Consider the following 27,076-nt stretch of genomic DNA (forward strand, 5'->3'; position numbering starts at 1 on the left):
AACCGTGAGTGTCGACTCCACTCTGAAAAATATTTATATTAGAGCTTGCAAAGTTTAATCATTACGGAATTTCAGATTAAATATTATTTTTTTCTCCGATGTATCCGGGATCAAAAGTTATTGAATGGGTGAGCAGTGTTTGCAATATAAAAAAGTGTAGCTTACTTTATTTTGAAGTAGTCCATTAGGGCCAATCACCCTCTCGAATAAATGGTTAGCGGTGTGAGTGTCTACCGCGCCCAAAGGATCGTCCAACAAGTAGATGTCTCGATCCAAGTAAACGGCTCTGGCTAAGCTCACTCGTTGCTTTTGTCCCCCACTAAGGTTAATTCCCTGCAAAAATATTATACGGTTAACAATCATTTCAAGAGATTTCTGTACAGTTTGGCTGTTGGATTTTGAACATTGATATTATAGAGATAATACTAAAACAAATACCTTAAATTAAATACATTCTGCCGATATTCTTAGTGCAGTTAATTATATAATTGATTTTGAAAAGCTACAATTGCATTTATATTGACAGAATATTATAATTGCAATACTAAATTTACATAAAATATTTTCTGCACTAAATTTTAAATGATTTGGTGGTCGCTGTACGTTTTATCATCATCATCAAGTTTCATATATAATTTTACAGGATAAATAAAGCTTGTTAGCCCTTTTTAGATAAAATATTTCATCTATTTAAAATAATACTGAATTTACATAACACAAAAATAACAACAATTAACCCAAAAAGGTTAAATGTTGTTAATTGTAAATAAATGGCTAGTTCAAGAAAACATTAATCAAATGAAATTTAAAGTTTTGTAATGATGGAGCAAATTGTCTATTTTTATGGGGAAGGTTAAAGTTTTTTACGTCTTTGTAATAAAATGACGCAAAGTTTTTGCTTGTTTTACATTTTTCTCTTCTAAAATCTTATTGTTTCTATTTGTTATTGTTGAGATTAATTTTTAAAATATTTTCAAATCAGAATTTATGTCATTATATAAAAAATTTAAACTGACACAATTATAGGCTTCAAAAGTCGCATGTTGACTTAGGCCTAAGGTGGTGCCTTGGGTATTAGCCTAGCTGATTATTATTATTATTATTATTATTATTATATAACATGCTTACATTTTGGATCTTTTTCTCAAGAACAAACCTTTTTGTGTGCGCAAGATAGAGGTTTTATATAATGTACATATTATCCCTTTTTAGAGTTTTCAAATTGTATCAATGTTTTTGAATTAATGTTCAACTTATTAGATTTTTTTTTGGTTTCAAAGATACATATTTATACATATACGATTCCATTTGAACCTACCAGCTCCAAATTCAAAGCCTATATTGATTGAAATTCGCATATTTCAACTACAATATAAGCTAATTACTTTTTATATCAGAGGCGTATGATCAAAGTTTAATAACGCACTGCTATAAAAATGAACTTTGTATGAAATAATTGGTTAGCTCATTTAAATTTTTTATTGTTGGACAAAAAAGCTATACACAAATATGTGTTGTCTTTAGACAGATATAGTTTTTCTGTTATTAATTTGACTGACCGCCAACTGTCAAGTTAACTCCGTACAAATGAGTGGAGCGCACTTAAAGAATATAAAGAAATTGTTAATGTTAAACGGTTCTGTTCAAAAGCCGCGGTCAGATCTGCTTGAGCGTTATTTCAACTCTCCCAAAATTTCAATTTCTTTAATTTCTCTTGTTCACTTTAAAGAATTCAGTAAGGTCAAAAATTGACTTCGAGCTTTTTGTATTTTCGAAATATTATCCATTAATGTATAAAATTTGCCTAAACATAACACGATCAAATCATTTACAATAATAGAATATTTTAAATAATCTCTGAAATCTAAAACTTAATGGTATTTTAAAACAATTTTTCCCACTACATTTAAGTCATAAGGAATAATTAATGCATATCTATTTTTTAATCACAATTTAATGTACGCTAACAAAATGTATTCTTTGTTATTTTACATTATTATTATTATTATGGTTAAATAAAATCGCTCAATGCAATGTTGAAAGAATTATAAATGAACCCAAATGGAATTAAATTACTTTTTCGCCAATTTCTGTTTCGTCGAAAGCAAGAAGAATGTCAATATCTTCTTCTAAAGCGCACGCCTCCAGAATCCTCTCATACTTTTCTCGGTCCATATCGTGATGAAACAAAATGTTGTTCTTCAAAGATTCATTCTGAATCCAAGCTTGTTGAGGACAATAAGCCACAGTTCCCTTCGGTGATTAAATTTAGCCAGTAAGTGTACAATGGAAATTGAAACCAGGTATACAATAAAGTTTTCACTATTTTAAAGCATTTCTACGCTATTTTATAAATTAATAGGGTGACAGGAAACTCCACGTGATGAGCTAAAGGAGTAATTTTACGGTTGGACTGATTTAAAATGTCCTATGGATTTACCATTTAACTGTACCCGTTCAGGAGCTCCACACAAAGCGGTTTAACTTAAATAGCTCAATAACCGGCATATGAACCTTAAATTTATTTAACTCGAGTTCAACTCTATTTTATATTGCAAAGATTGAAATGGTTTAAGAGACATCAGGCATTACTTAGCAATCAAAGACGGTCTAACGTGCGTAACATAGCTACATGTAATATCATAACCTATGTTATTAGCACGATGGTTGTGTTAATTACGACGCTAATTGATTTGCCACAGGTTTTTTTGATAGGTTGCGTTTTACCCAAGGACTTATTTTATTCAACTAGGCTCACTTCATAAGGAATGGAATGAATCACAACTAAAACCACATTAGTGACCGGTTATACCAAAACATTCACGCTACCCACCAATGTTATTTTAACAACGATTTTCCGTCAACGTTTTGGCTTGTATTTGTTATAATAATTTTTGTCCTTCTCGACGGAAACAGACAATTCAGAACTCTTAAACCGATTGAAGGCGGGCATTACCGAAAGAGAGTTTATAATTGGGCAACAAAATTAGACTTAGTGATGGTGCCAAAAATGTAAGTTATCTTTTTAGGACATCTTGCGTATTCACCCTTGTAGACTTACTCTAATTCCATTAAAGGTAAATTGCCTTGTGGTCGCACAAATTTTGAAACTCTTTTGTGAGCTTTCCAAGGAAAACGAAACGAAGAAATGTTGAATTAGTTAGGTACCGAAACCATAGCATGTATATTCCGTTTAACTGGTTTTAAGACTTGTTTATCGTTGTAAAGGACAACTTATTAAGGAACTGCAACATCGTTTAAATTTTACAAAAGAAAGTTTAATAGTGATAACATGAAAGGAACTTGGGCCGTTTGCGACTATCCATCGTGAACGTCGAAAGAACAAGACGTACGACGGTCGGAATACACACAATCCTCCTGATGTGTTAAGTTTGTTTGAGCTATTTACAGCAACCTGCAACGCCGGTGACATAACCAATATATATCCACGGCCATACTTATTTGGACTTTTACTTATTTGTTACTTCTGTGGTCACACTTATTTGTTAATTCTGGTCAGACGTTGAGTATCAAATTTATTTGTTACTAATAGTCACACGTTGTGTGTCCCTCTTATTGTTTAATTCTGGTCACACGTTGCAAGCATCGCGTACTGCTCCGATAAGTGTCACACTTATTTGTTACATTTGGTCATATTTGAACAGCCACCAATAAGTGTCACACTTATTTGTTACTTCAGGTCATACGTTGTAAGCATCGCGTATTACTCCGATAAGTGTCACACCGAAAAATAAATTGTCGAGATCAAATTGTGCTGTTGATAGAAGCAGGCCAAGTCAAAGAATGAAATTATTCTGAATAAAATCTAATGAGATTGGGGTGACACTGTGCACCATTCAGTCAGGGAATGGCCATGAAGTAAATAAAAATCGAATTTCTTATCTTACATTCACACAGATCTCTCCGCGGCATTTTTCCGTTTCACCAAGAACAGACGACAACAGAGATGTTTTCCCAGATCCGACTTTACCCACAACAGCAGCCAAAATCCCCTTTTCAAATTCCAGACTTATTCCATGGACAACGGGCTCGTACGAAGAATCCCAAGTGAAATATCCGTCAATAAATTCGATTGCTTCAAAAGAAAACAGTAATTAACTCATAAACAATTCATATTAAATAAAACCCATATACTCAGTTGCATCCTAACAAAAGGAAAATCTGTATATAAAAACGCTTTGAAATAATAGGCAGTTCACTTCAATTCCTCGAATTAAGGTAAAACTAGCCAGTTAAATTATCATCACAATTTTGAAACTAATCATTTTCGAAATAGAGCAAATAGGCAGTACTTTAAAATAATCTGAAAAATTAATTTCAAGTTAACTTAAGGTTAAGGAATAATTACACTTCATTAGGAAAAAATTTAGCTCCTTTTAGCCAGCATAAAAATTTCAGAATCTCACTTATTTTTGTATAAACCGTGAAAAATTAAATCTCTGTGAGATAAACTGTGTGTTATTTTTGGTTTGGGTCTTTTTTGTATAGGACCATCTAGAAATCTGAATGACCCGTATCCTGGAATGGAAAACTGTATTCCCGCAATACGGGCTCCCTGTCACACCTATGGTAACGTAGCTCGAGCTAAAACTTTAACCTAAGCCTGTAGCGCCATCTTACGATAGTCAGTGTTACTAGATTAACATATATGCGTGTACATATAATTTCGTCTGCTAGACGTCCGAAATAAGAATAAATAATGGGTTTTTCTTAGGATTAGTAGTGGAAACTGATTTTAATTAGTCGAGGAAACTTAATGTTTGGTTTAAGTAGCAAAATAGGGTATATAATAAACAATATATATCTACTATTTGTCTCCACCATTGGAAGTTACCTATATGGTTCGTGCCATTGAAATGTATAAATGCACTCCCTCCCCCTTGGCTGCCAGAATAGAGCTAAAACTAATTATGCTGTGAGGTACTTTAATTTCTATTTTTTAAATTTAAGGCTTTGAAGGTCTGATAGATCTATGGCTAAGTCACGTTGAACATCCATTACGTTGGCTTTGATTTAATTGGCTGCAACCAAAGTATAATTTGTTTATAGTTACTATCATACCTAACGTTATAACTATAACTATGACATTTCATATCGCTAATTTTTTATTACATCTTTTTTTTGATAATTAGCAAACTCGATATGCAGGGCAAATTTTCGGTATAAATATTTGATAAAATGTCAGAAACACAATATATATTAAAATCACGACATAATAGCGTAAGTAAAAAGTGTATTGAAGAACCGACTAGATTCCTAATTGTTACAAATACAATTTTGTTTTCCAAAATTTAGGCACACTTTCTTCCATCCATATTCTATGGATCATTAGATTTCCGTTTATAACCTTGTTGATTAATTTCCGATTTTTGTCCGTTCTATTTCGATTTTGTTATATCTCATTTTTGGGGTTTTGTGGCTGTTTTTGGTTTTTCTTGTCAGTTAATTTTCTATAATTCTCGACTTTTTTGTTTCACTCGAAGATATTGCTATTCTCGTTGTTTCGGGATTTTGTGACTTTTTCGGATTTTTTTACTCCCACGTAGAAACTTTCAGCCTCACGTAATCCAATTGAGCGTGGGAAACGACAAATAATTATTAATTAATTTCTTTATTTGTTTGAGCTCACTTTCCACTTCCATACCGCGAGGGGTCCAAATTACAAAGTCGAAATAATCTATACGCGCATTGTGAAGTTGTCCTTGGATTTGAATATAATAGTCGTGGGTTTTTTTAATTGAAGTTTTCCATTTACCAGCTTTGAGCAGAATGTTGGTAATTTGGATGGCGCGTCACGTGGATCAGTGTTTCTTTCAGAAAATTTTCTTCGGGGGGGTTTCCCAGACATCCGGGGGTGCCGGTATCCAGTGGTGAGCGTAGCACTTCATGCACGGAAAAAGGGGAATCTCCGGGGAGGCGATAGACGTTTACCGGGGGGGGGGGGGCTTCGCACCCCCGGAGAGATGCCTGAAAGAAACACTGACGTGGATGGATATGTCGAGCGGAGTATGGGCATATTACTTCAATAATCCCATTTTTTACAGTTAGACAAGCTGGAGAAGCGGCTATATAACAATTTTTTTATATCTATAAACAATACGCTTGGATTTACTGACAAGTGTTAGAGATAAGTGAGTGTGTGTACCGATAGGGGCCCCTGCGGGCGGGGGAAACGGGGGTGAAACAGGCCCCTGTGGGGTAGGCATTCCCCCCATTTTGCGTACATTTTCGGTAGGTCAAAAGGTCAATAGCTGGAGGCACCCCATTTTAGGGTCAATAGGCTAGATGATTTACGATGTTACCCTCATAAAACCTGGGCCAATAGGTTATCTGCCCTGGACTGACACGATGTTATGCAAACAGCTATAAACCGTTAAATGGGCCCGTCAAAACCGGTGAATGTCTGACCCCTGTCTTTCGAGTTGGTAATAAATAGGGTTTCCGCCGACAAACACTTTCAAACACTTTCAAACACTTTCGGACCCCTAAGGGTTGTAAAAGGGTACCGTAAAATAGCGGGTGGTCATCGGTAAAAGTGTTTTGGAAAAAAAAAGAGCAGAGTGTATACAAATTATAAGGTTTTATTTATATATTCAAAGTTACAGTACATTAAGCGGATGAAAAAAAACGCTTAAAGATAAAACAATTTATTTTTAATATATTTATGGTTTGTAGATACCATAGTGAACAAATTGTAAAAGTTAAATACACAAAACATATTTTGGTTGGCCACTGTTTCTTTAAAATCTTCAATAATTTTAAATGCTGTTACGTAATTGGACGCGTAGAACGGTATCAAACCTTTCATGTTCATCCGATAGAAATAAATTGTTGGGTGTGCATGGTTCTTTATACAATATTTCGTAAATTTTACGATAATTATCGCTTATAACGTAACCCATTAATTCGAAGAGTTTTTGGTTCACTTTAAGGAGTTGAATGTGCGAATTAATGAAATATTTGAGTCTGTCCAATTCTCGAGTTTCAGGCGCTTTGATTACGACCGACGCTTCGGATATCGTACTTTGCAAAGTTAATTCTTTTTGGTCAGACATGGCGGCGGTCACTAGCGCATCAGATAGCGGGAACGGTGATCGAAAGGGCAACCGTTTGGGATCATTTATTTGTTCCCAGTACCCGTATAAATCATCCCAGGCGCGCGAAGACATCTCAAAGACCTGGTGTGTGATTTTATTACATAGAGCTACAGATATATCGAGTTCAGACGTGAACCCCGTAGTAACGAAAAGCTCGGATGAAAGTGAATACCGAGGGTTAACTTTCCGCTGAGTCGGGTCAAATTTAGACATTTTAGTAGGCCCTGGAACGTTATCTACACAGCTTCGTTTAGACATGATGCTCGAGAAACGGGTTGTAATGTACTGCCGATGGATGACAGGGGTGAATGTCTTATATATAGACCTCATTTGCGTTCATTTTCGGTAGATCAATAGGGTCATATGATTTATCGATAGTTGGAGGATCTCACCTTTAGCGTCCCTATTCGGTGGGGGTCGTGGAATCATCTGACATGATGTTATGCAAACAGCCAGTAGCTATAAACCCGAGTAATGGGCCTATTTACCCATAGGTCAATAGGTGCATCATTATTTCTCAACCACTTGTCAAAAACCTATCCGTCTTAGGGAATGTCCCCCTACGGCATCTGTCAAACACTTTACTCCACGTGCGAGTGGTGTTATGTAATAAATCCAAATAGTTCAATGGGTCGAGCCTATTGTGTTTTCGCCGACAAACACTTTCCCCGTGTAACATTATTTTCAAACAATTTGACGATGCGTAAAGCTATCCGTCTTACGGAAGAAGATAAATGGCAGTGTAGATGGTTGTATTGGAACATTTGCGATCTCCGTTGGGACGACGGACGGGAAGACTACAACAGCCTAGGAGCCATCGCAAATTATATAAAAGAACAAGGGTTCACGTTTTTTTTGTAAAGGTTTAGTAAAGGCCAAAGTTTTATCGGATTTCATAGGAGCTAACGTCAAGAACGTCGAGGATTTAGACTGTCCTAAATTATCTACCATTCTTTGTATAAGTGCTCCTAAACATTGTCATTTTCACCGTGACCCTAATAATTGCGCCGTTGTGAAATCTCACAAAATCGCTGTGTGGTACCGAAAAATCGTGTGTAAGAAAATATAAGTCGTTTTAATATTATTTTTGTTTCATCACATTGGTTTTACGTTATGTCTGTTTTCTAAAATTACGTTTCTTAAATAGCGTAACGTATTAATGTTGAATAAAGAGTTTTTCATTTAATTTTAATTTTAGTGTTTTTATAATATCTTTCTGACTATATGTGTATTGTTTAACTTCTTTCATTTTTAAAAATGTAATTGCTTGACTTAAATAAAGCGTAAAATTATTAGTTTCGAAATGATATTTACAAATCTTATCCACTCTAAAGTCCATCTTTCGGGTATTAGTATGTATTTTTAGAAGTGAAGAGAAACACATTGTGAAAAACCAAATGAAAAGAGACTTTAAACGGTTTTAAAATTCATAATTTATTTATTTAAAAATCCAACGTTTAAGAGGAACTGTTCCTCCTTCTTTCATCCCAGCATGTATCCCCTTTTATCCTGGTTTCTCTCCAAAAACTAGCCAAAAATCTTAAATCAGTAGGTCTCGATCCTATTTATCTCCCACCATCCCAAATTGTCAGCTTTATTATGTAATAACAAAGAACCAACTGCCCTCCTCGACAAGGCCATCATTTATAAAATCTCCCATGATTGTGGTGATTATTACATTGGGCAATGCCCTCGACCATTTCATCAAAGAGCACAAAAATATAAACAACCCGTCCAATAATTCTCCCCTTAGCGAACACCTTCGTGTTTTTGGGGCCATAATGCTAGGTGGGACTCAATAGACATACTAGCTCGACCCAAAATTATATAAAACTCATTTTAATGTACGCGAATCCATCGAAATTTAAAAAAATAAATCTGCGCAATGTTTAAACCATGACGATGGTCCCTTTAACTTATACACGTTTTCTCCACTTTTTAAAACTTGTTTATGGTCCTCACCCTCTCACACACACACCACAAACCAATTCTTCCTCTCGCAGAATACCCCCATTCCGACAATAGTAGCCTCGAGCGCGAACGAAGATATCGAGCCCGTTGCTCATATAACACTTCGACGGGGGTCGACTCGCCTTTGAGAAAAAACGCTCGCGGCTAAAGAACAGTAGCCCCACTATATGTATGCATAATAATTTTTTCGTCCCAAAGTTTTACCATTGTACTGTCAGACTTTTAATAATCCCTGAAGAAGGAGGAACAGTTCCTCCGAAACGATCGATTTTTTAAATAAATATATTGCTAATTTTAAAAACGGTTAAAGTCTCTTTTCACTAAGTATTTTTAAATATTTGAATATCGGAATTGTATTTTGCCGCGTTAAAAGTAGAGTTTAGATGTAAAGTCGTTTTAAGAAATTCTCGTGATATAGGTTCAAGTGCCAAGCATATTTAAGTACTACAATGATATTAAAATAAAGTTTAAAAATATTTCCATTCGACGTTACTTTAACAACGAATATTCTATGACGTCAAAACACTCAAATCCATGTTTCAAATTCAAATTAACCGCGCAAAACACTTAAATCTATGTTTTCATTTGATTTTTAAATTAACCGCGACGCGCCCCCAGACCGCCCCCCCCCCCCGAGAAATCAGCGCCCCAGACCGCGTCCCCCCAGGGGAAATCAGCGCACGCGCAACAGAGATAAATATTTCTTGGTTCAGTTAATGTGATGATTCGAGTGAACAATTTGCATATGTTAAAGTTATTGGATTGAAGGAAACTTCAGTGTTTTCAGGGTGATAATTAAGGGAAGTTACCTTACATTATAGTTGAAAATTATCTTTTTAAGTCTGTGATCACCTATAGAATATGTTAGGAAGTGAAAAAATTTCATTTAGCAAGCTTTTCTTCAATTTTGGTATCCACCCTGTATCATTTAAAAGCTCAAGCATTGTTTTTATCAAGTTAATTTTAAACATATCTTAAAACAAGCTTACCTAAGTCTGAATAGCTTTGTAGGGTAATAATAAAATAGCTAAATATTTTTTGGGTTTAATAATTGTGATTCTTAGTGAAACATTTGCATATATTACAGTATTAGGTTGGCTTATTATTTTTTTCACCTGCTCACCCCTTGAATAGGTTAGGAAGTGCAAAAATTTCATTTAGCAAGCTTTTCTTAAATTTGGGTATCCACCCTGGATCTTTTAAAAGCTCAAGCATTGTTTTTATCAAGTTAATTTTAAACATATCTTAAAACAAGATTCCCTAAGTCTGACTAGCTTTGTAAGGTAATAATAAAATAGCTAAATATTTTGTGGGTTTAATAATAGTGTTTTTTAGTGAAAATTTTGCATATATTACATTATTAGGTTGGCTAATTATTTCATCACCTGCTACCATTCTCACAAAGTGAACATAGAATAACAAAGATAATTTAAATCCAACTTTCCTTACATTTCACTATGAAAACACTTTATTATGTGCAATTTTTTCACCCCAGAATTACAATTATTGAATCGAAAAAAAATATGTAACCACCGAGGTGGGGAGGGCTTCGTATATCAACATATTGTGTTCAGGCCAACTTGTTCACTATGCTATATTGTTTTACTAGTCACTATAATTTTCTTTTAAATTGAACACTACAAATGTAGTTTTCGCATTTTAACTCTAAATATAGACTATTTTACCATTCTCGAGTATCTTGCATATTGAAATTGTTACGCATTTAATTTTGGAATAGATCACCAAGCTAAAAATATAAAAATTGATAAAAACTTACATGGCTACGTCCTCATCCGAGAACAGCGGAGATGGATTTCTAGTGGACTTGGTTGGATACAAAAAGAACAGAGTTGTGATGTCTTAGGGACCAAATCCCTGGGTTTTTATACCCAAAAGGACCCCCCCCCATACACACTTTGAGGGGCACCCCCATACGTAGGGGCCATTTGGTATGTAAAAACAAAAATCTATGAGAATCCCTCGTAGTTTAAACTGAAATAGTTAAGAGGTTCTATTCCCGCTACTAGTTTATGGGCCTCCATAAAATTCTACGCGCAAAAAAAACATTTTTGGTGGGAACACTCGTTTGTTATAACCCTTTTAGCGCTAAGAATCCACACCTGATGTTACAGGGTGGATACCAAAATTGAAGAAAAGCTTGCTAAATGAAATTTTTTCACTTCCTAACATATTCTATAGGTTATCACAGACTTAAAAAGGTAATTTTCAACTATAATGTAAGGTATCTTCCCTTAATTATCACCCTGAAAACACTGAAGTTTCCTTCAATCCAATAACTTTAACATATGCAAATTGTTCACTCGAATCATCACATTAACTGAACCAAGAAATATTTATCTCTGTTGCGCGTGCGCTGATTTCCCCTGGGGGGACGCGGTCTGGGGCGCTGATTTCTCGGGGGGGGGGGGGCGGTCTGGGGGCGCGTCGCGGTTAATTTAAAAATCAAATGAAAACATAGATTTAAGTGTTTTGCGCGGTTAATTTGAATTTGAAACATGGATTTGAGTGTTTTGACGTCATAGAATATTCGTTGTTAAAGTAACGTCGAATGGAAATATTTTTAAACTTTATTTTAATATCATTGTAGTACTTAAATATGCTTGGCACTTGAACCTATATCACGAGAATTTCTTAAAACGACTTTACATCTAAACTCTACTTTTAACGCGGCAAAATACAATTCCGATATTCAAATATTTAAAAATACTTAGTGAAAAGAGACTTTAACCGTTTTTAAAATTAGCAATATATTTATTTAAAAAATCGATCGTTTCGGAGGAACTGTTCCTCCTTCTTCAGGGATTATTAAAAGTCTGACAGTACAATGGTAAAACTTTGGGACGAAAAAATTATTATGCATACATATAGTGGGGCTACTGTTCTTTAGCCGCGAGCGTTTTTTCTCAAAGGCGAGTCGACCCCCGTCGAAGTGTTATATGAGCAACGGGCTCGATATCTTCGTTCGCGCTCGAGGCTACTATTGTCGGAATGGGGGTATTCTGCGAGAGGAAGAATTGGTTTGTGGTGTGTGTGTGAGAGGGTGAGGACCATAAACAAGTTTTAAAAAGTGGAGAAAACGTGTATAAGTTAAAGGGACCATCGTCATGGTTTAAACATTGCGCAGATTTATTTTTTTAAATTTCGATGGATTCGCGTACATTAAAATGAGTTTTATATAATTTTGGGTCGAGCTAGTATGTCTATTGAGTCCCACCTAGCATTATGGCCCCAAAAACACGAAGGTGTTCGCTAAGGGGAGAATTATTGGACGGGTTGTTTATATTTTTGTGCTCTTTGATGAAATGGTCGAGGGCATTGCCCAATGTAATAATCACCACAATCATGGGAGATTTTATAAATGATGGCCTTGTCGAGGAGGGCAGTTGGTTCTTTGTTATTACATAATAAAGCTGACAATTTGGGATGGTGGGAGATAAATAGGATCGAGACCTACTGATTTAAGATTTTTGGCTAGTTTTTGGAGAGAAACCAGGATAAAAGGGGATACATGCTGGGATGAAAGAAGGAGGAACAGTTCCTCTTAAACGTTGGATTTTTAAATAAATAAATTATGAATTTTAAAACCGTTTAAAGTCTCTTTTCATTTGGTTTTTCACAATGTGTTTCTCTTCACTTCTAAAAATACATACTAATACCCGAAAGATGGACTTTAGAGTGGATAAGATTTGTAAATATCATTTCGAAACTAATAATTTTACGCTTTATTTAAGTCAAGCAATTACATTTTTAAAAATGAAAGAAGTTAAACAATACACATATAGTCAGAAAGATATTATAAAAACACTAAAATTAAAATTAAATGAAAAACTCTTTATTCAACATTAATACGTTACGCTATTTAAGAAACGTAATTTTAGAAAACAGACATAACGTAAAACCAATGTGATGAAACAAAACTAATATTAAAACGACTTATATTTATTTACACACGATTTTTCGGTACCACACAGCGATTTTGTGAGATTTCACAACGGCGCAATTATTCGGGTCACGGTGAAAATGACAATTTTTAGGAGCACTTATACAAAGAATGGTAAATAATTTAGGACAGTCTAAATCCTCGACGTTCTTGACGTTAACTCCTATGAAATCCGATAAAACTTTGGCCTTTACTAAACCTTTACAAAAAAAAACGTGAACCCTTGTTCTTTTATATAATTTGCGATGGCTCCTAGGCTGTTGTAGTCTTCCCGTCCGTCGTCCCAACGGAGATCGCAAATGTTCCAATACAACCATCTACACTGCCATTTATCTTCTTCCGTAAGACTGGAATATGGATATGGTGGTTTAAAGGTCCAGACGTTATGCTTCTCCGTTTCCGTATCGTAAATAGCTAACTCTTTAATTATCATTTCTCCATTCACACGGAAAAAGTTTGCCTCGATAAAACATGTCCTTTTCATTTCTAGAAATAAACTTGTTTTTAAAAAAAAACTTAGAACATGTAATTAAGACTTCGCACTGAAGCTTCCATCAGTCCAGTAACTTTACCCTATGAAATTGTTTCATCATGTCAATTGAACCCAAAACATTTTCTACGTTATTATGGACCCAATGAACTATTAATTACGTAATATTTAGCTATTTTATTATTAACCCACAGAGCTAGTCAGACTTAGGGAAGCTTGTTTTAAGATAAGTTAAAAATGAATTTGGAAAAAAAATTGCTTGAGCTTTTAAATTTACGATACAGAGTGGATCACATTTAATGTGATGATTCTGAGTGAAAAATCTTCAAAAGTCAAAGTTATTGGATTGCATGAAACTTTAGTGTTTTCAAGGTGAAATTAAAGGGAAGTTACCGTTAACTATAGTTGAAAATTATCTTTTTAAGTCTGTGTTCACCTATTGAATTTGTTAGGAAGTGAAAAAATTTCATTTAGCAAGCTTTTTATTAAATTTTATTTTGAAATTTTGGTATCCACCCTGTATCATATATTTAAAAAGCTCAAGTTTTTTTCCAAATTAATTTTAAACTTATCTTCAAACAAGCTTCCCTACACATAACTGAACCAATAAATATTTATCTACGTTATTAGTACTCTACACAAAAAAAGGACCCCCCATACACACTTTGAGGGGCACCCACATACGTAGGGGCCTTTTGTTATGTAAAAACAAAAATCTCCCGTAATTTAAACTGAAATAGTTAAGAGGTTCTATTCCCGTTACTAGTTTATGGGCCTCCATAAAATTCTACGCGCAAAAAAAAATGTTTTGGTGGGAACACTCGTTTGTTATAACCCTTTTAGCGCTAAGAATCCACACCTGATGTAAAAAGTTGGTGGCCACTTTTTCAATTTATTCGTCATGGTCTCTACAAATCATAGAATGTCGTAGAAAAATAAACCGTTTTTATAATACACTAGGCTCTTATTTACCGAAACGATACTTTTAGCTAGCAAGGGGGGACACCCGCTGTGTCTATTTTACGCGCTGGGGGGTAAGGGCCATTCTCTAGCTACCCTTTACCCCTTAGGGCCGATATTCCGTAAGACGGATAGCTTTACGCATCGTGAAATTGTTTGAAAATAATGTTACACGGGGAAAGTGTTTGTCGGCGAAAACACAAAAGGCTCGACCCATTGAACTATTTGGATTTATTACATAACACCACTCGCACGTGGAGTAAAGTGTTTGACAGATGCCGTAGGGGGACATTCCCTAAGACGGATAGGTTTTTGACAAGTGGTTGAGAAATAATGATGGACCTATTGACCTGTGGGTAAATAGGCCCATTACTCGGGTTTATAGCTACTGGCTGTTTGCATAACATCATGTCAGATGATTCCACGAACCCCCACCGAATAGGGACGCTAAAGGTGAGATCCTCCAACTATCGATAAATCATATGACCCTATTGACCTACCGAAAATGAACGCAAATGGGGTCTATATATAAGACATTCACACCTGTCATCCATCGGCAGTACACTACAACCCGTTTCTCGAGCATCATGTCTAAACGAAGCTGTGTAGATAACGTTTCAGGGCGTACTAAAATGTCTAAATTTGACCCGACTCAACGGAAAGTTAACCCTCGGTATTCACTTTCATCCGAGCTTTTCGTTACTACGGGGTTCACGTCTGAACTCGATATATCTGTCGCTCTATGTAATAAAATCACACACCAGGTCTTTGAGATGTCTTCGCGCGCCTGGGATGATTTATACGGGCACTGGGAACAAATAAATGATCCCCAACGGTTGCCCTTTCGATCACCATGTCTGACCAAAAAGAATTAACTTTGCAAAGTACGATATCCGAAGCGTCGGTCGTAATCAAAGCGCCTGAAACTCGAGAATTGGACAGACTCAAATATTTCATTAATTCGCACATTCAACTCCTTAAAGTGAACCAAAAACTCTTCGAATTAATGGGTTACGTTATAACCGATAATTATCGTAAAATTTACGAAATATTGTATAAAGAACCATGCACACCCAACAATTATTTCTATCGGATGAACATGAAAGGTTTGATACCGTTGTACGCTATGCGTCCAATTACGTAACAGCATTTAAAATTAATGAAGATTTTAAAGAAACAGTGGCCAACCAAAATATGTTCTGTGTATTTAACTTTTACAATTTGTTCACTATGGTATCTACAAACCATAAATATATTAAAAATAAATTGTTTTATCTTTAAGCGGTTTTTTTAATCCGCTTAATGTACTGTAACTTTGAATATATAAATAAAACCTTATAATTTGTATACACTCTGCTTTTTTTTTTCAAAACACTTTAACCGATGACCACCCCCTATTTTACGGTACCCTTTTACAACCCTTAGGGGCCCGAAAGTGTTTGAAAGAGTTTATCGGCGGAAACCCTATTTATTACCAACTCGAAAAACAGGGGTCAGACATTCACCGGTTTTGACGGGCCCATTTAACGGTTTATAGCTGTTTGCATAACATCGTGTCAGTCCACAGATAACCTATTGACCCAGGTTTTATGAGGGTAAGATCGTAAATCATCTAACCTATTGACCCTAAAATGGGGTGCCTCCAGCTATTGACCTTTTGACCTACCGAAAATGTACGCAAAATGGGGGGGAATGCTTACCCCCACAGGGGCCTTTTTCACCCCCGTTTCCCCCGCCCGCAGGGCCCCTATCGGTATACACACTCACTTATCTCTAGTGTTTCTTATTCTTGTACTCTTGTATGGCGTCCATTTCCTTAGATAATTCCCCATTCCAGGGCGTAGCTCGAAAATGTCTTCGGATGAAGTATTTATTGGACTAGCGTGCCGTTACTGGTTTCCGGCTTCCTCTTAGCCTCCTTTCAAAATTCAAAGCGGTCAGGCAATTCGATCTTTGCTTTACATTTCGATGGTCCTCCTTTCCATATTTTCCGGATCCATGTCTGGCTTCTCTGCATTTGGGCCGTAATTCTTTGGATAGTTAGTATTTGGTTTTCTCTGATATTCCACTTTTTTCAATTCTTTCAATAGAGACCTCTTCTTCAACTTCTTCTAGTTTTCATTTCTGGCAGCATTATTTTTACTCTTTTTTTGAAAAGGACTGTCATTAATAACGGCTTTTACATGCCACTTTCTTTCCAGATAAAATTGGAACGCTGCCGCCGTACATCTGGTAAAATACGAACCTCTTCTATTGAAACCAATTGGCTTTCCACCAACGGCCTTAGCAACGAGCGACATATAGTTTTCGGCTAAGTTGTCTGTTTCGTTGTCCAGCAGTGCTGAAGCAAGATCTTGAACCAGTTCGTACGCTTCTAATAACTTCATGTCCAGTGCTTTTGATTACTGTCCCGAGTTGTCCTTTCCAACATTTTTGCAATAGTATGCCCTAGACTGTGTGTGGCGTCCGAACACGTGGTTATGAACAATATTCCCATTCATTCTCAGCTGTCACGATTATTTTTCATTTTTGGTATCAAAGATGTCTTTTTTCAATTCTTTCGCCACGATAGCAATCGCGGTTCTGACACCCTTACCCATTTTCACTATTCTGACTTTTTTGCTTTGGCCACATTGTACAATTTCGAATGATAATTTCTTACCACGTGATTCGCGACTTCACTTTTCTTTATGATTGCACCGTAAGGAACGAAGTCTTCTAATTTCTTGTGGACAGAAAATTACCGTCGCCAATAATTGTTTGGTTTTCCACACCGTGCATTTCTATGCTTTTTTGAAATCCTTCGATCAAATTATCTGATTCCATTCCGGGAGAAGATCTCTCATTTTGTTTTACGGACACGTGTGGTGGTACTGTTGTACTGCCTTTGTACATTGAACCAATACCACTGTAGTTATTTCGCACACCTATAAATAAACGTTTTTTTTTTAGTTTAAGCGGCAATTACGTAAGCTTCTACACATTTTGCCGAATATCGATGTCCATGGCTTCGTTGCGACCAGCCACCACCAATTATTACTGTTACGAATGGAATTCCATTCGCTACATCTCCATTCTCGATAGCCAGTTGTCCCTTTATTATAACTATAAAATTGACAAAAAATAAACATTTTATCAGTTTCTCGAACGTAGGTATTATACGACGCACGGTTTCGAAAGGCAAACTCGGATTAGCGGGGCCAAAACTGGCGCGTCAAATTGGCTTCGTGTAAAAGACTTCGAAATCAAAGCTTTGTAGTTATAATTATTCCACGAAACTATTTATATAAACAATAATATTAATTTACCTGTCCAAGTTCCGCCCGTGGAGCAGGAGTATAATTCAGACACTTCATGTCGAATTTCCGCCGGGAGTGGCTTGCGTCGAGGGTAAGACCATCCGTCGTAGGGTACTACTACCCATGCTGGATTTGTCACTTGTTCAGCCTTGTAGACGCTGGCGTAGGGCATTATGATGAGACCACCAGTGTAGTAGGCTTTTTGAATCGCTTGGAGCACCGGTATATAAATTACTGACCAATGTCCAAGTTCCGCGGATTTTTTTTTAGGTAGGATGACTTAGACATTCGGAACGCCCATTAACTAAATAATCTCGTCCATATTTGAGTATTCACTACCAACAGACACGAAACTTAAAACTGATAAAGCGTTTAGAGACAGTTTCGTTTCACCGTTTGCCGCCGATTGCATATCACTATTACTATGATGGTGTATTTTAGGCCTTCGACCAATTGAGACGCTAATTTTTGTGGTTGTATTTAATTATATTTCCTCGCCTTTATTGCACTTGAAAGTTAGTTCAGACACAAGTCCGTTTCTCTTTTCTTGGGGAAAAACAAACGCCCCGTTTTTGCCGGTTTCATATCAGTGCACGTCTAAAGAGCGAACTGATACTACAAAATGCTTGATGTCCACCTAATTCGGTCAATGTTTTTGGATTTTCGGGAGAGAAAAATTTCCGTTTCAATTGTGAAAGTCTCCTTTCATTAATTCCAATTTGAGAATAAAAAATGTCCGAAATGGACGAAATTGGGAAAGCTAATGCTGTGGGCTCCATGTCGTTCACAAACGTGCGGAAAATCAAATGATCCATCGTGATCGAATCACCCTAATTTGGAATAACGCTTTTCCGCAATTCAACTACGCTGGCGATTGTAGAAGAAATCTCATTCTCCCGTAACGAATCCGCGGCATCCATCGTAATCGTCTCATCTGAAATATTTTCCGACAAATACTGGACGTCAGTAGAACTAAGCTAGTCAGAATTTATAACTAACCATACCGAGATTTCTTCAGTCATCAACTCCGATTTGCTAATTTGAATAAATCAATTTTTAAATTTATGTATCATATTAAATTTTAATTATTAATACCATAAACTATTCTTACGTTTGCTACTCCCGCTTCTTACTCAACTTTCAGCAACAAAGCGTACGGGAACGTTCTTTCCGACACGTCTTCCTAACTCTACTACCCATTTCATACCCTCAAAAATAATTATAATTAAAAAACACTTCCGCTACTAAAACAATCATAAGAAACTAGAATGAAAAATATCGAGCGTTCAGCTAAAAAGAAAAGCCGAACTCTTCCGTAGTTTAGGTTTGTGGCAATTCCTTTATTACAAAAATTTCGTAATACGCATCCCTCGCAAAAATAATAAAACGTTCGCTTTACCCCATTGACCAATAATAATCGCAGGGTTTTCAGCAAAGAGATTTCAAAGATTTTTCAAATTCAAATTGTTTTATTAGATTTGTAGTTGTCGTTCATACATATTTAAGGGCCAAGTCAACTAGCGACTTATGTTTCTTATAGCAAACGAGGGCTATATTTTAACATTTTCCTTTCTTTATATATTAAAGAAAAACAAAAAACACAGTAAATTGCAAAAGATAAACAACTTTGTAAAATAAAATTAATACAATAAAAAATGTTTTAGGATTTATACAATGGAAAATTAGGGTAAGTAGTCTACTCCATATTTTTAATTAAGTGTTTTATTACTCTTTTAACGGATTGAATCGACTTCAAGAGGCGGGTATAAAACCACCGTCCCTCTCAGAAAGAGGACAACTTGTCCTAGCGACTTAACCGAGTGTACAACGCGGCTGAATAAGCCAAGCTCCCAACGTTATAACTAAGAGGAGAGACACAGGTTGAAAAAACCTAGCCCCTCACTAGACAAATCCCTAGTCCGTAAAGTATAAACAATTCTGTATATATTCTGTATCACATTTTTGTATTAATACACCTCGTCAGTAAAATCATAAAACTAGTCTCGCTATTTTCACGCGTGATAACATTCATCAGCCAACTTTGGGCGACTTTTGGTATCGACGCACTTGCACAGTAAAACGGTGCGATCTTCTCGGAAAGAGGTGACAGAAAGCCGCTACTAACAAGTTATCTTGTCGTTTTAGCACGTTCGGCTTCATTTTAGCCAAGGTTCCTCAAAATGCTCACCGCACTATTTTAGCGTTTTAGCGACAACGTGCAATTATATGATATAGAATAAATGTAGTCCAGAAATATGCCCATTATTGACGAGAGCGGAACGGTCAACGCTCGTCCAGAGTGGAATAGACGGATTAGAATTGGTATAGGAAAAAGACGACACGAAGGTCTTCAAGATAAACCAAACGAAATAAAAACAAGTTGGCGAGCCAAATTAAACCCCTCCACGGAAGAATTGTCCCTAGTGGTATTAATTTCCCGAGATAACCCTTAAAGATATATCTCCGCAATTTAGAGTTATTTGTTAAAAATGTTATCCCAGTTCTATCCCGCCCGGTATAAAATTTTAATTAAAATTAAAATAATTGAGACGAAACGACCAATTATAATTTATTCAGAATATCATTAGTTAAGTAGTTACAACAGTGAGTTAGACGTACTATAACAATGAACAATTGAATTAAACCCTTTTTACAGTACAAGTTTGTCAGTTGAATATAATACAAAGTTAATGAAAGAAATATCTACAGAGGGTATTATAACGACCGTTCGCTTTTTGGTTTATAATTTTAACGGAATGGGGCCGATTTTAATTAACGGATAATTTATCGAAATTTTGTTAAAAGAATATTCTCTAAGGCCGCGCGATATATTTACGATAATAATTTCCCGTCGCCGTTATATCGAAAATTTAGTTGATTCGGGATTGCCAGAACTGTAATGTTGTGGGCGAGTGATTAGAAAATAAAATGGCAACCAGAATTATGCAAAATTATAAATGTTTATTTTTATTCAGAACAGTCTATGGAACGTTCTAGATTTAACTTTCATCAATAACCCAACAATATATATCCCTCCTACGTAATTGTACAGAACTGGTACTCAAGTGTCTAAGACTAGATTTGTCTTAGTTCATCGTGATTTAAAAATAAACCAAAACATACTTACACTTAAGTAAATATCATAAATTATACTGAGTAATTTTAACTAAATTCAAACTACCTTACTATAAACTCTTGCCTTAATTAACAGCTGAGAGCTATTCGCTACTAATTACTTCCAATCTACTTAATTAGCCTCACAGGTTGAGTTGATAATTTCAAGGGTAAAATTAAGTTATTCCAATTCAAAAATAAAAACAATCAATTTTATCTTACAGCTGACTTGAGTTAGTTCAGAATTACTTTAACACTTTCAGTCTTAAACACGCACTTTTCATACACTTAAGACCATTCACTCACGTTCCAAACGCGAAACACAATTTAACTCTTTTCTTGACCGAAGACCGAACATACTAATTAAAACCGCAAAGTTACCTCATAACTTTTGACCGACACCAGGACCCCGTCCTGTAGTAGTTAGTCTGACAGCCAAGAACTAAGAAAGACTAAATCTTCTTTATTGACGGCGTTTTTTAGACCCGTCAAGATTTGACTAAAGTTCGAAAAATTGAAGAGATTATATTTTTTACCCGGTTTGATTGATAGTTCTCCACACGGTGGCGCTATATTATTACTTTGATATAGTTTCCGCGGGAGTTTTGAATAATTATCATTCAATAAACAATATATACAGATATTGTATTAATCCGTTTAGTTCATAATCATAATTGTTCCTTTACTTGAATATTTTACCTAAGGAAGTCAATGGCTCGGCGGTGAACTATCCGCATTGTAACAATGCGACCCGAGTTCAATTCCTGATCGCGATCACATTTTACATTAAAATACTAAAATATTTAATTAAATATAAGATTAATATAATCTATAAATATTTAATTAAATATAAGATTAATATAATCTATAAATATTTAATTAAATATAAGATTAATATCATTTATATAAATATTTAATTGAATATAAGATTAAAATAATTTATAAATATTTAATTGAATATAAGATTAAAATAATTTATAAATATTTAATTAAATTTAAGATTTATATAATTTATAAATATTTAATTAAATATAAGATTAATTTAATTTATAAATATTTAAAATGATGTAGAATAAATTATAGTACCGTAACTTAACAAACGTTGGTGGCTGAGGGGTTAGCACTTTCGCCTCGCAGCAAGAGGAGCCGGGTTCGATACCAGCTTGTGGCACTGGGTGAAAACTCGGAACAACTCCTTCTGCGTAGAGTTTGCAAGTTCTCTCCCCACTGGTTTAAGGGGTTTTCCCCCGAGATCTTCGGTTTCCCCTTCCATAAAAACTTGTTGAGGTTAACGGTAATAGTTATTGTAGGGAGCTGTTGGCCCGAACGCATGGCATACAGGGCTTGTCACCACCCTCCTACGCTTTGTAACCTGGCCACCTGAACTAATGGCTTCAAAAGTCGCATGATGACTTAGGCCTAAGGTGGTGCCTTGGGTATTAGCTTAGCTGATGATTATCGATTCAGTACATCTCTTGCACGAGGCAGACCCGGGTTTGATTCCCGGCCGGCGTCAAAAATTCGCAAATTGATACTAAGACGAATACCGTGTACAACTTATGGAAACCCTGCCATTGGACCTTGAGAGGTAGCATTACATTCAGCACTCAACATCCACAACAATCATAGCACAAACTCAACACCCACAACAGTCACAACACGAAATCAACATTCAGGACCTACAACATAACAATAAGCGTTGACGAAAAAAGGCCGACCAAACCCAACCGCAAATCAATCCGTTAACGCTCACCGTCACACGGTGGTTTTGCCAACCCTTCGAGAAACTGCGTACGCAATGATTATACTTTGCTACACAAATGCGAACGATTGTATAACCCCTCCTAGGGGACTTTGTCCCCTCGGAGAGGTCATTAGTAAAATAGCGACTAGCTTTGAACTTTGGCGGAACTAGGTAAATTTTTATTTATTTATGATTAAAGAAAAAAAATAAGTTAAAACAATTCTAGATACTCGGTGGATAGATTTTTATATTACCTTTCCAATGCAGTTGATTTGGTAAAATTAGTTTTTTTGGTTGATGTACTTCAAATAAATATTTAAAACTAATTTAAAAATTATAGGAAAAAGCTCAGCTACGCTGAGGAAAAAGGAGATATATAGGTAACCCTGGGCATTTTACTGCGGCTAAGAAGGGACAGGTATTAGAGAAGATAGTATCAATTAAAAACGCCCTAACTGGCATCCCACCTAATGACATCTAATTTAGGGGCATCGTACCAAGGGACATTGCCCTAAGTAGAATCGTACCTAGTGGCATCGCCGTAAATGGTATAGTACCTAGTGACATCGCACTAAACGGAATCGTACCTAGTGGCATCGCCCTAAGTGGCATTGTAAATAATCTGGTACTGAAATCTGGTGTGTATTGAGAGGGGAGTTTTGCTTTTCAGCCTATATATAACGGCCTTTACATAATAAGTAGGCAAACTTTACCCGTATTTCAAAATTAAATTTTAGTTATGGTAGTGTTATTACTATTTACATGTTTCATTTAAATACAAAATATATACCCATAAAATAAATCGAGTTATTGAGCAACTTGCATATAGTAACTTATTTATCCATTTTATTTAATTCTATTCTATCTATAAATTAAAATGATTTTAAACTTAGTTATAACATTGTACCATATTTAATAAATATTTTTGTGCCACCTCGTTATTCAACAAACCCACTGACTTTCAGCCAGAATTAAAAGAAAATCCTGCATTAATACACTAAGGCCAGGCACTAGGCTCTATAATTCGCTAGTTGACATAAAGCATTAGCTAAGCTTTTTTTTATTCAAAGAAGAAAGGGCTGATTGAGTCTGAGAAGACCGCGAGCCCGGCGAAGACACCATCTGATTAATCAGGGCGAGAGACGTGTAACGGCCACGCCAACGGGGGGATACGTGAGGACAAGGGTGGGAACACCCGTGGCGGAAGTATTCCGCCCACCCGTTGGGTTTTTTAGCAGTTTAAAGGTTGGCAAAACTACCGTGTGATGGTAAGCGATAACGGATAAATTAGCGATTGCGTGGAGTTTGGTTGGTTGGTTTTTTTTTCGTTAACGTCGCGCTGGTTGTCATGGGTGTGATTTTTCTAACTGCTTCTTATTGACTTTTGGGACGGACCGAGTGCTGATTGTTACGGCTACCTCTCAACGTCCAATGGCAGGGTTTCCACCATTTGTTCACGGTATTCGTCTTAGTATCAATTCGCGATCGCATCGGGCGGGTTTCGAACCCGAGACCGCCTGCTTGACAGGCGGACGATCTACCACTGTACCACCGACACTCACTACGCTTCATCGAAAACTAGACCTTCAGCTTTAACGGAAGCGTATATAATAGAGTATGAAATTTTGGTTTAATTGATATAGAACAAGATTTCGTGTAAGATTTAAATTATTGCACCGAATAAATTATAATTTAGCGATTTCTCTATTGATTAAAAACAAATGCGCCACCCAGGTTTTGAACCCGAGCCGTTCAGTTAGGCAGTTGAGCGCTCTACCACAGAACCAACGATAACTCCTCAGATATACTGCAAATAAGACACTCATCGTAAGCATAATAGTTAATAAAGTCTTGAATTTTTATACGAATAAATTTATGAAGGCCTAATCTGTTTTTTTTACGAATGAAATTATGAAGGCCTTATGTGGTTTTTTTTACGAATATAATGAAATTATGAAGACTTAATCTGGTCTTATCGACTTAGATATAGTTGTATTAATGTGGTGGCGTTGGTTTAACGTTTATTGATATACGAGCTGTCGTTTAGGTAAGGTTTTTGCTTCTTGTTTTGTTTTGCTTACTTAAAATAAATTACGAAGTCACGAGTTAAGTGTTTTCTTATCGGCTTTAAATGTGTGATACCAGGGCCGGACTGGCTAGTAGTTGGCCCCACCGGCTTTGCAATCGTGTTGGCCTCATTTCCCATTAATGCCAAATTTTTTCCCAATCGCCGGTCAGATCGGGGCCAGTCTGGGCCTGTGTGATACATTTTCATTAATGTGGTTACGTTGGTTTTATTTATTTTGAGGCAAATTATTCCGAGGAGAGGTATATTTTGGCAAGCTTGCCAACTTGTTTCATTAGAACAATTTTTAGAAATGAAACGAAAGGCACCTTGGAACTATTAATATAACCAAAGGAAGGCCTGTAACATTTTAAACGAACACTAAAATACATATATTTTGATTGTTGAAATCGCACAAATGTCCCAAAAAAGCCTCTGTTAAACTCCAATGCGAGAGTCTGTAAAATAAAAGACAACGCTGTTCATGTTGCGGTGTAATTAATAAATTTCTTTAGTTTGCTTCCCTGATGGTGGGAATTAGAAATTCAGACAGTCAAAAGACAAAACCAAGAATGTATTTATTTATATTTAGGAAGAATGATTATGTTGCGACAATCGCCGGGCACGTTGAACCCCTTTCGGGGGGAAAGACAAAACGTCACCGGCGTTTGATTTCCATCGCGTTAGGTGACGTAAATTTTAAGCAGCCAATGAAATACCGGGACTATTCGTTTTATTTTAAGCGGAGGAGCGTTCTGGGGGGACCAACGGGTGGATTGAGAGAAAGGCTAAAAACCGTCTCGACATAGACATTCTCCCTAGGTAAAAATAAATACATTCTGGACAAAACAAACAGTTGTAATAAGGAATTGTCACAAATTTTTCTAGAAAGGTTTTTCTCACACGAAATAGTGAACCAATTTTGTAAGGTCATAAGAATTCTAATTTCTGCAATCGTTCAATTCTATAAACCTTTTTTCTTTTGCATACGCAACTGGTGTATAGTAAACGAATATTTGGCCGAATTTGGACAGTGAATTATCGAAAACTGACCGACTTGAAATAAACTGGTCTCCAGCCACTTGATATCAAAGAAGTACGCCACAATTCCGACAAAGAGAATGTTTTTACAAGGGCTCTTATATTATCCGGTCCCCACAGTCACATAGGGTAGACGAATATAGGGCACTAGTCCAATGACAGCTGCTTTTCAATGTAAACCCATTATCGCGGTAAGAAACATTTTCTGTCTTGATTTTGACAAAAGTATGTAGTAGACGAATATTTGGCCGTATTTGGACAGTGAATTATCGAGAACTGACCGACTTGAAATAAACTGGTCTCCAGCCACTTGATATGAAAGAAGTACGCCACAACTCCGACCAAGAGAATGTTTTTACAAGGGCTCTTATATTCTCCGGTCTGCACAGTCACATAGGGTAGACGAATATAGGGCACTAGTCCAATGACAGCTGCTTTTCAATGTAAACCCATTAATATCGCAGTAAGAAAGCTCTTTCTGTCTTGATATTGACAAAAGTATATATTAGACGAATATTTGGCCGTATTTGGACAGTGAATTATCGAGAACTGACCGACTTGAAATAAACTGGTCTCCAGCCACTTGATATCAAAGAAGTACGGCACAACTCCGACCAAGAGAATATTTTTACAAGGGCTCTTATATTCTCCGGTCCCACAGTCACATGGGTTAGACAAATATATGGCACTAGTCCAATGACAGCTTCTTTTCAATGTAAACCCATTAATATCGCGGTAAGAAACATTTTCTATCTTGATTTTGACCAAAGTATATAGTAGACGAATATTTGGCCGTATTTGGACAGTGTATTATCGAGAACTGACTTACCTGAAATAAACTGGTCCCCAGCCACTTGATATCAAAGACGTACGCCACAACTCCGACCAAGAGAATGTTTTTACAAGGGCTCTTATATTCTTATTACTTTGGAATACTTTAACTTTCTGAATTAGCATTTTATCAATAAAATTTATTTCGCTAATTTCAATTGGTTACAGAATAACTCCGCCCAAAAAAACCACGTGCAGAGCGTGTTTAAAACCATTTCTAGTTCAAGCGCGCGCTGCACACGGATTTTAGGGTGGAGTAATTTTGAAACCGACTAAATCATGGCCAAAGCGATGCCTTTTGTTCAACGTTCTTATACATATATACGTTCTTGGTTATGGTAATGTCTTGTAACACGACTCGTGTTACAGCAACAAGATCGTTATTGCGTAATTCACCAACTGGAATTTCGAAAGATTTTTCTTTCAACGGGTAAAAAGATCGGAAATGATCATGAAGTTCCAACCAGTCGTACTCTGCTGGT

At 36.1% G+C, this 27,076-nt stretch overlaps 1 protein-coding gene across 1 annotated transcript in view; it reads right to left on the bottom strand.

The window, feature by feature from the left end:
• The window catches only part of LOC149962929 (ATP-binding cassette sub-family C member 3-like), a 66,737-nt gene that overhangs the window by 21,482 nt on the left and 18,179 nt on the right, over positions 1-27,076 (bottom strand). Inside the window, exons 13-15 of the mRNA XM_090180257.1 lie at positions 3,909-4,096; positions 2,077-2,253; positions 166-333 (exon numbers count right to left, since the gene is read on the bottom strand). Of these exons, the coding sequence (XP_090036383.1) occupies positions 166-333; positions 2,077-2,253; positions 3,909-4,096 (533 nt within the window). The remainder of the gene's footprint in view (positions 1-165; positions 334-2,076; positions 2,254-3,908; positions 4,097-27,076) is intronic.

Source organism: Leiobunum rupestre, chromosome 1 (assembly GCF_980474605.1).
Source record: "Leiobunum rupestre chromosome 1, qqLeiRupe1.1.hap1, whole genome shotgun sequence".
Classification (NCBI taxonomy): Eukaryota; Metazoa; Arthropoda; class Arachnida; order Opiliones; family Sclerosomatidae; genus Leiobunum; species Leiobunum rupestre.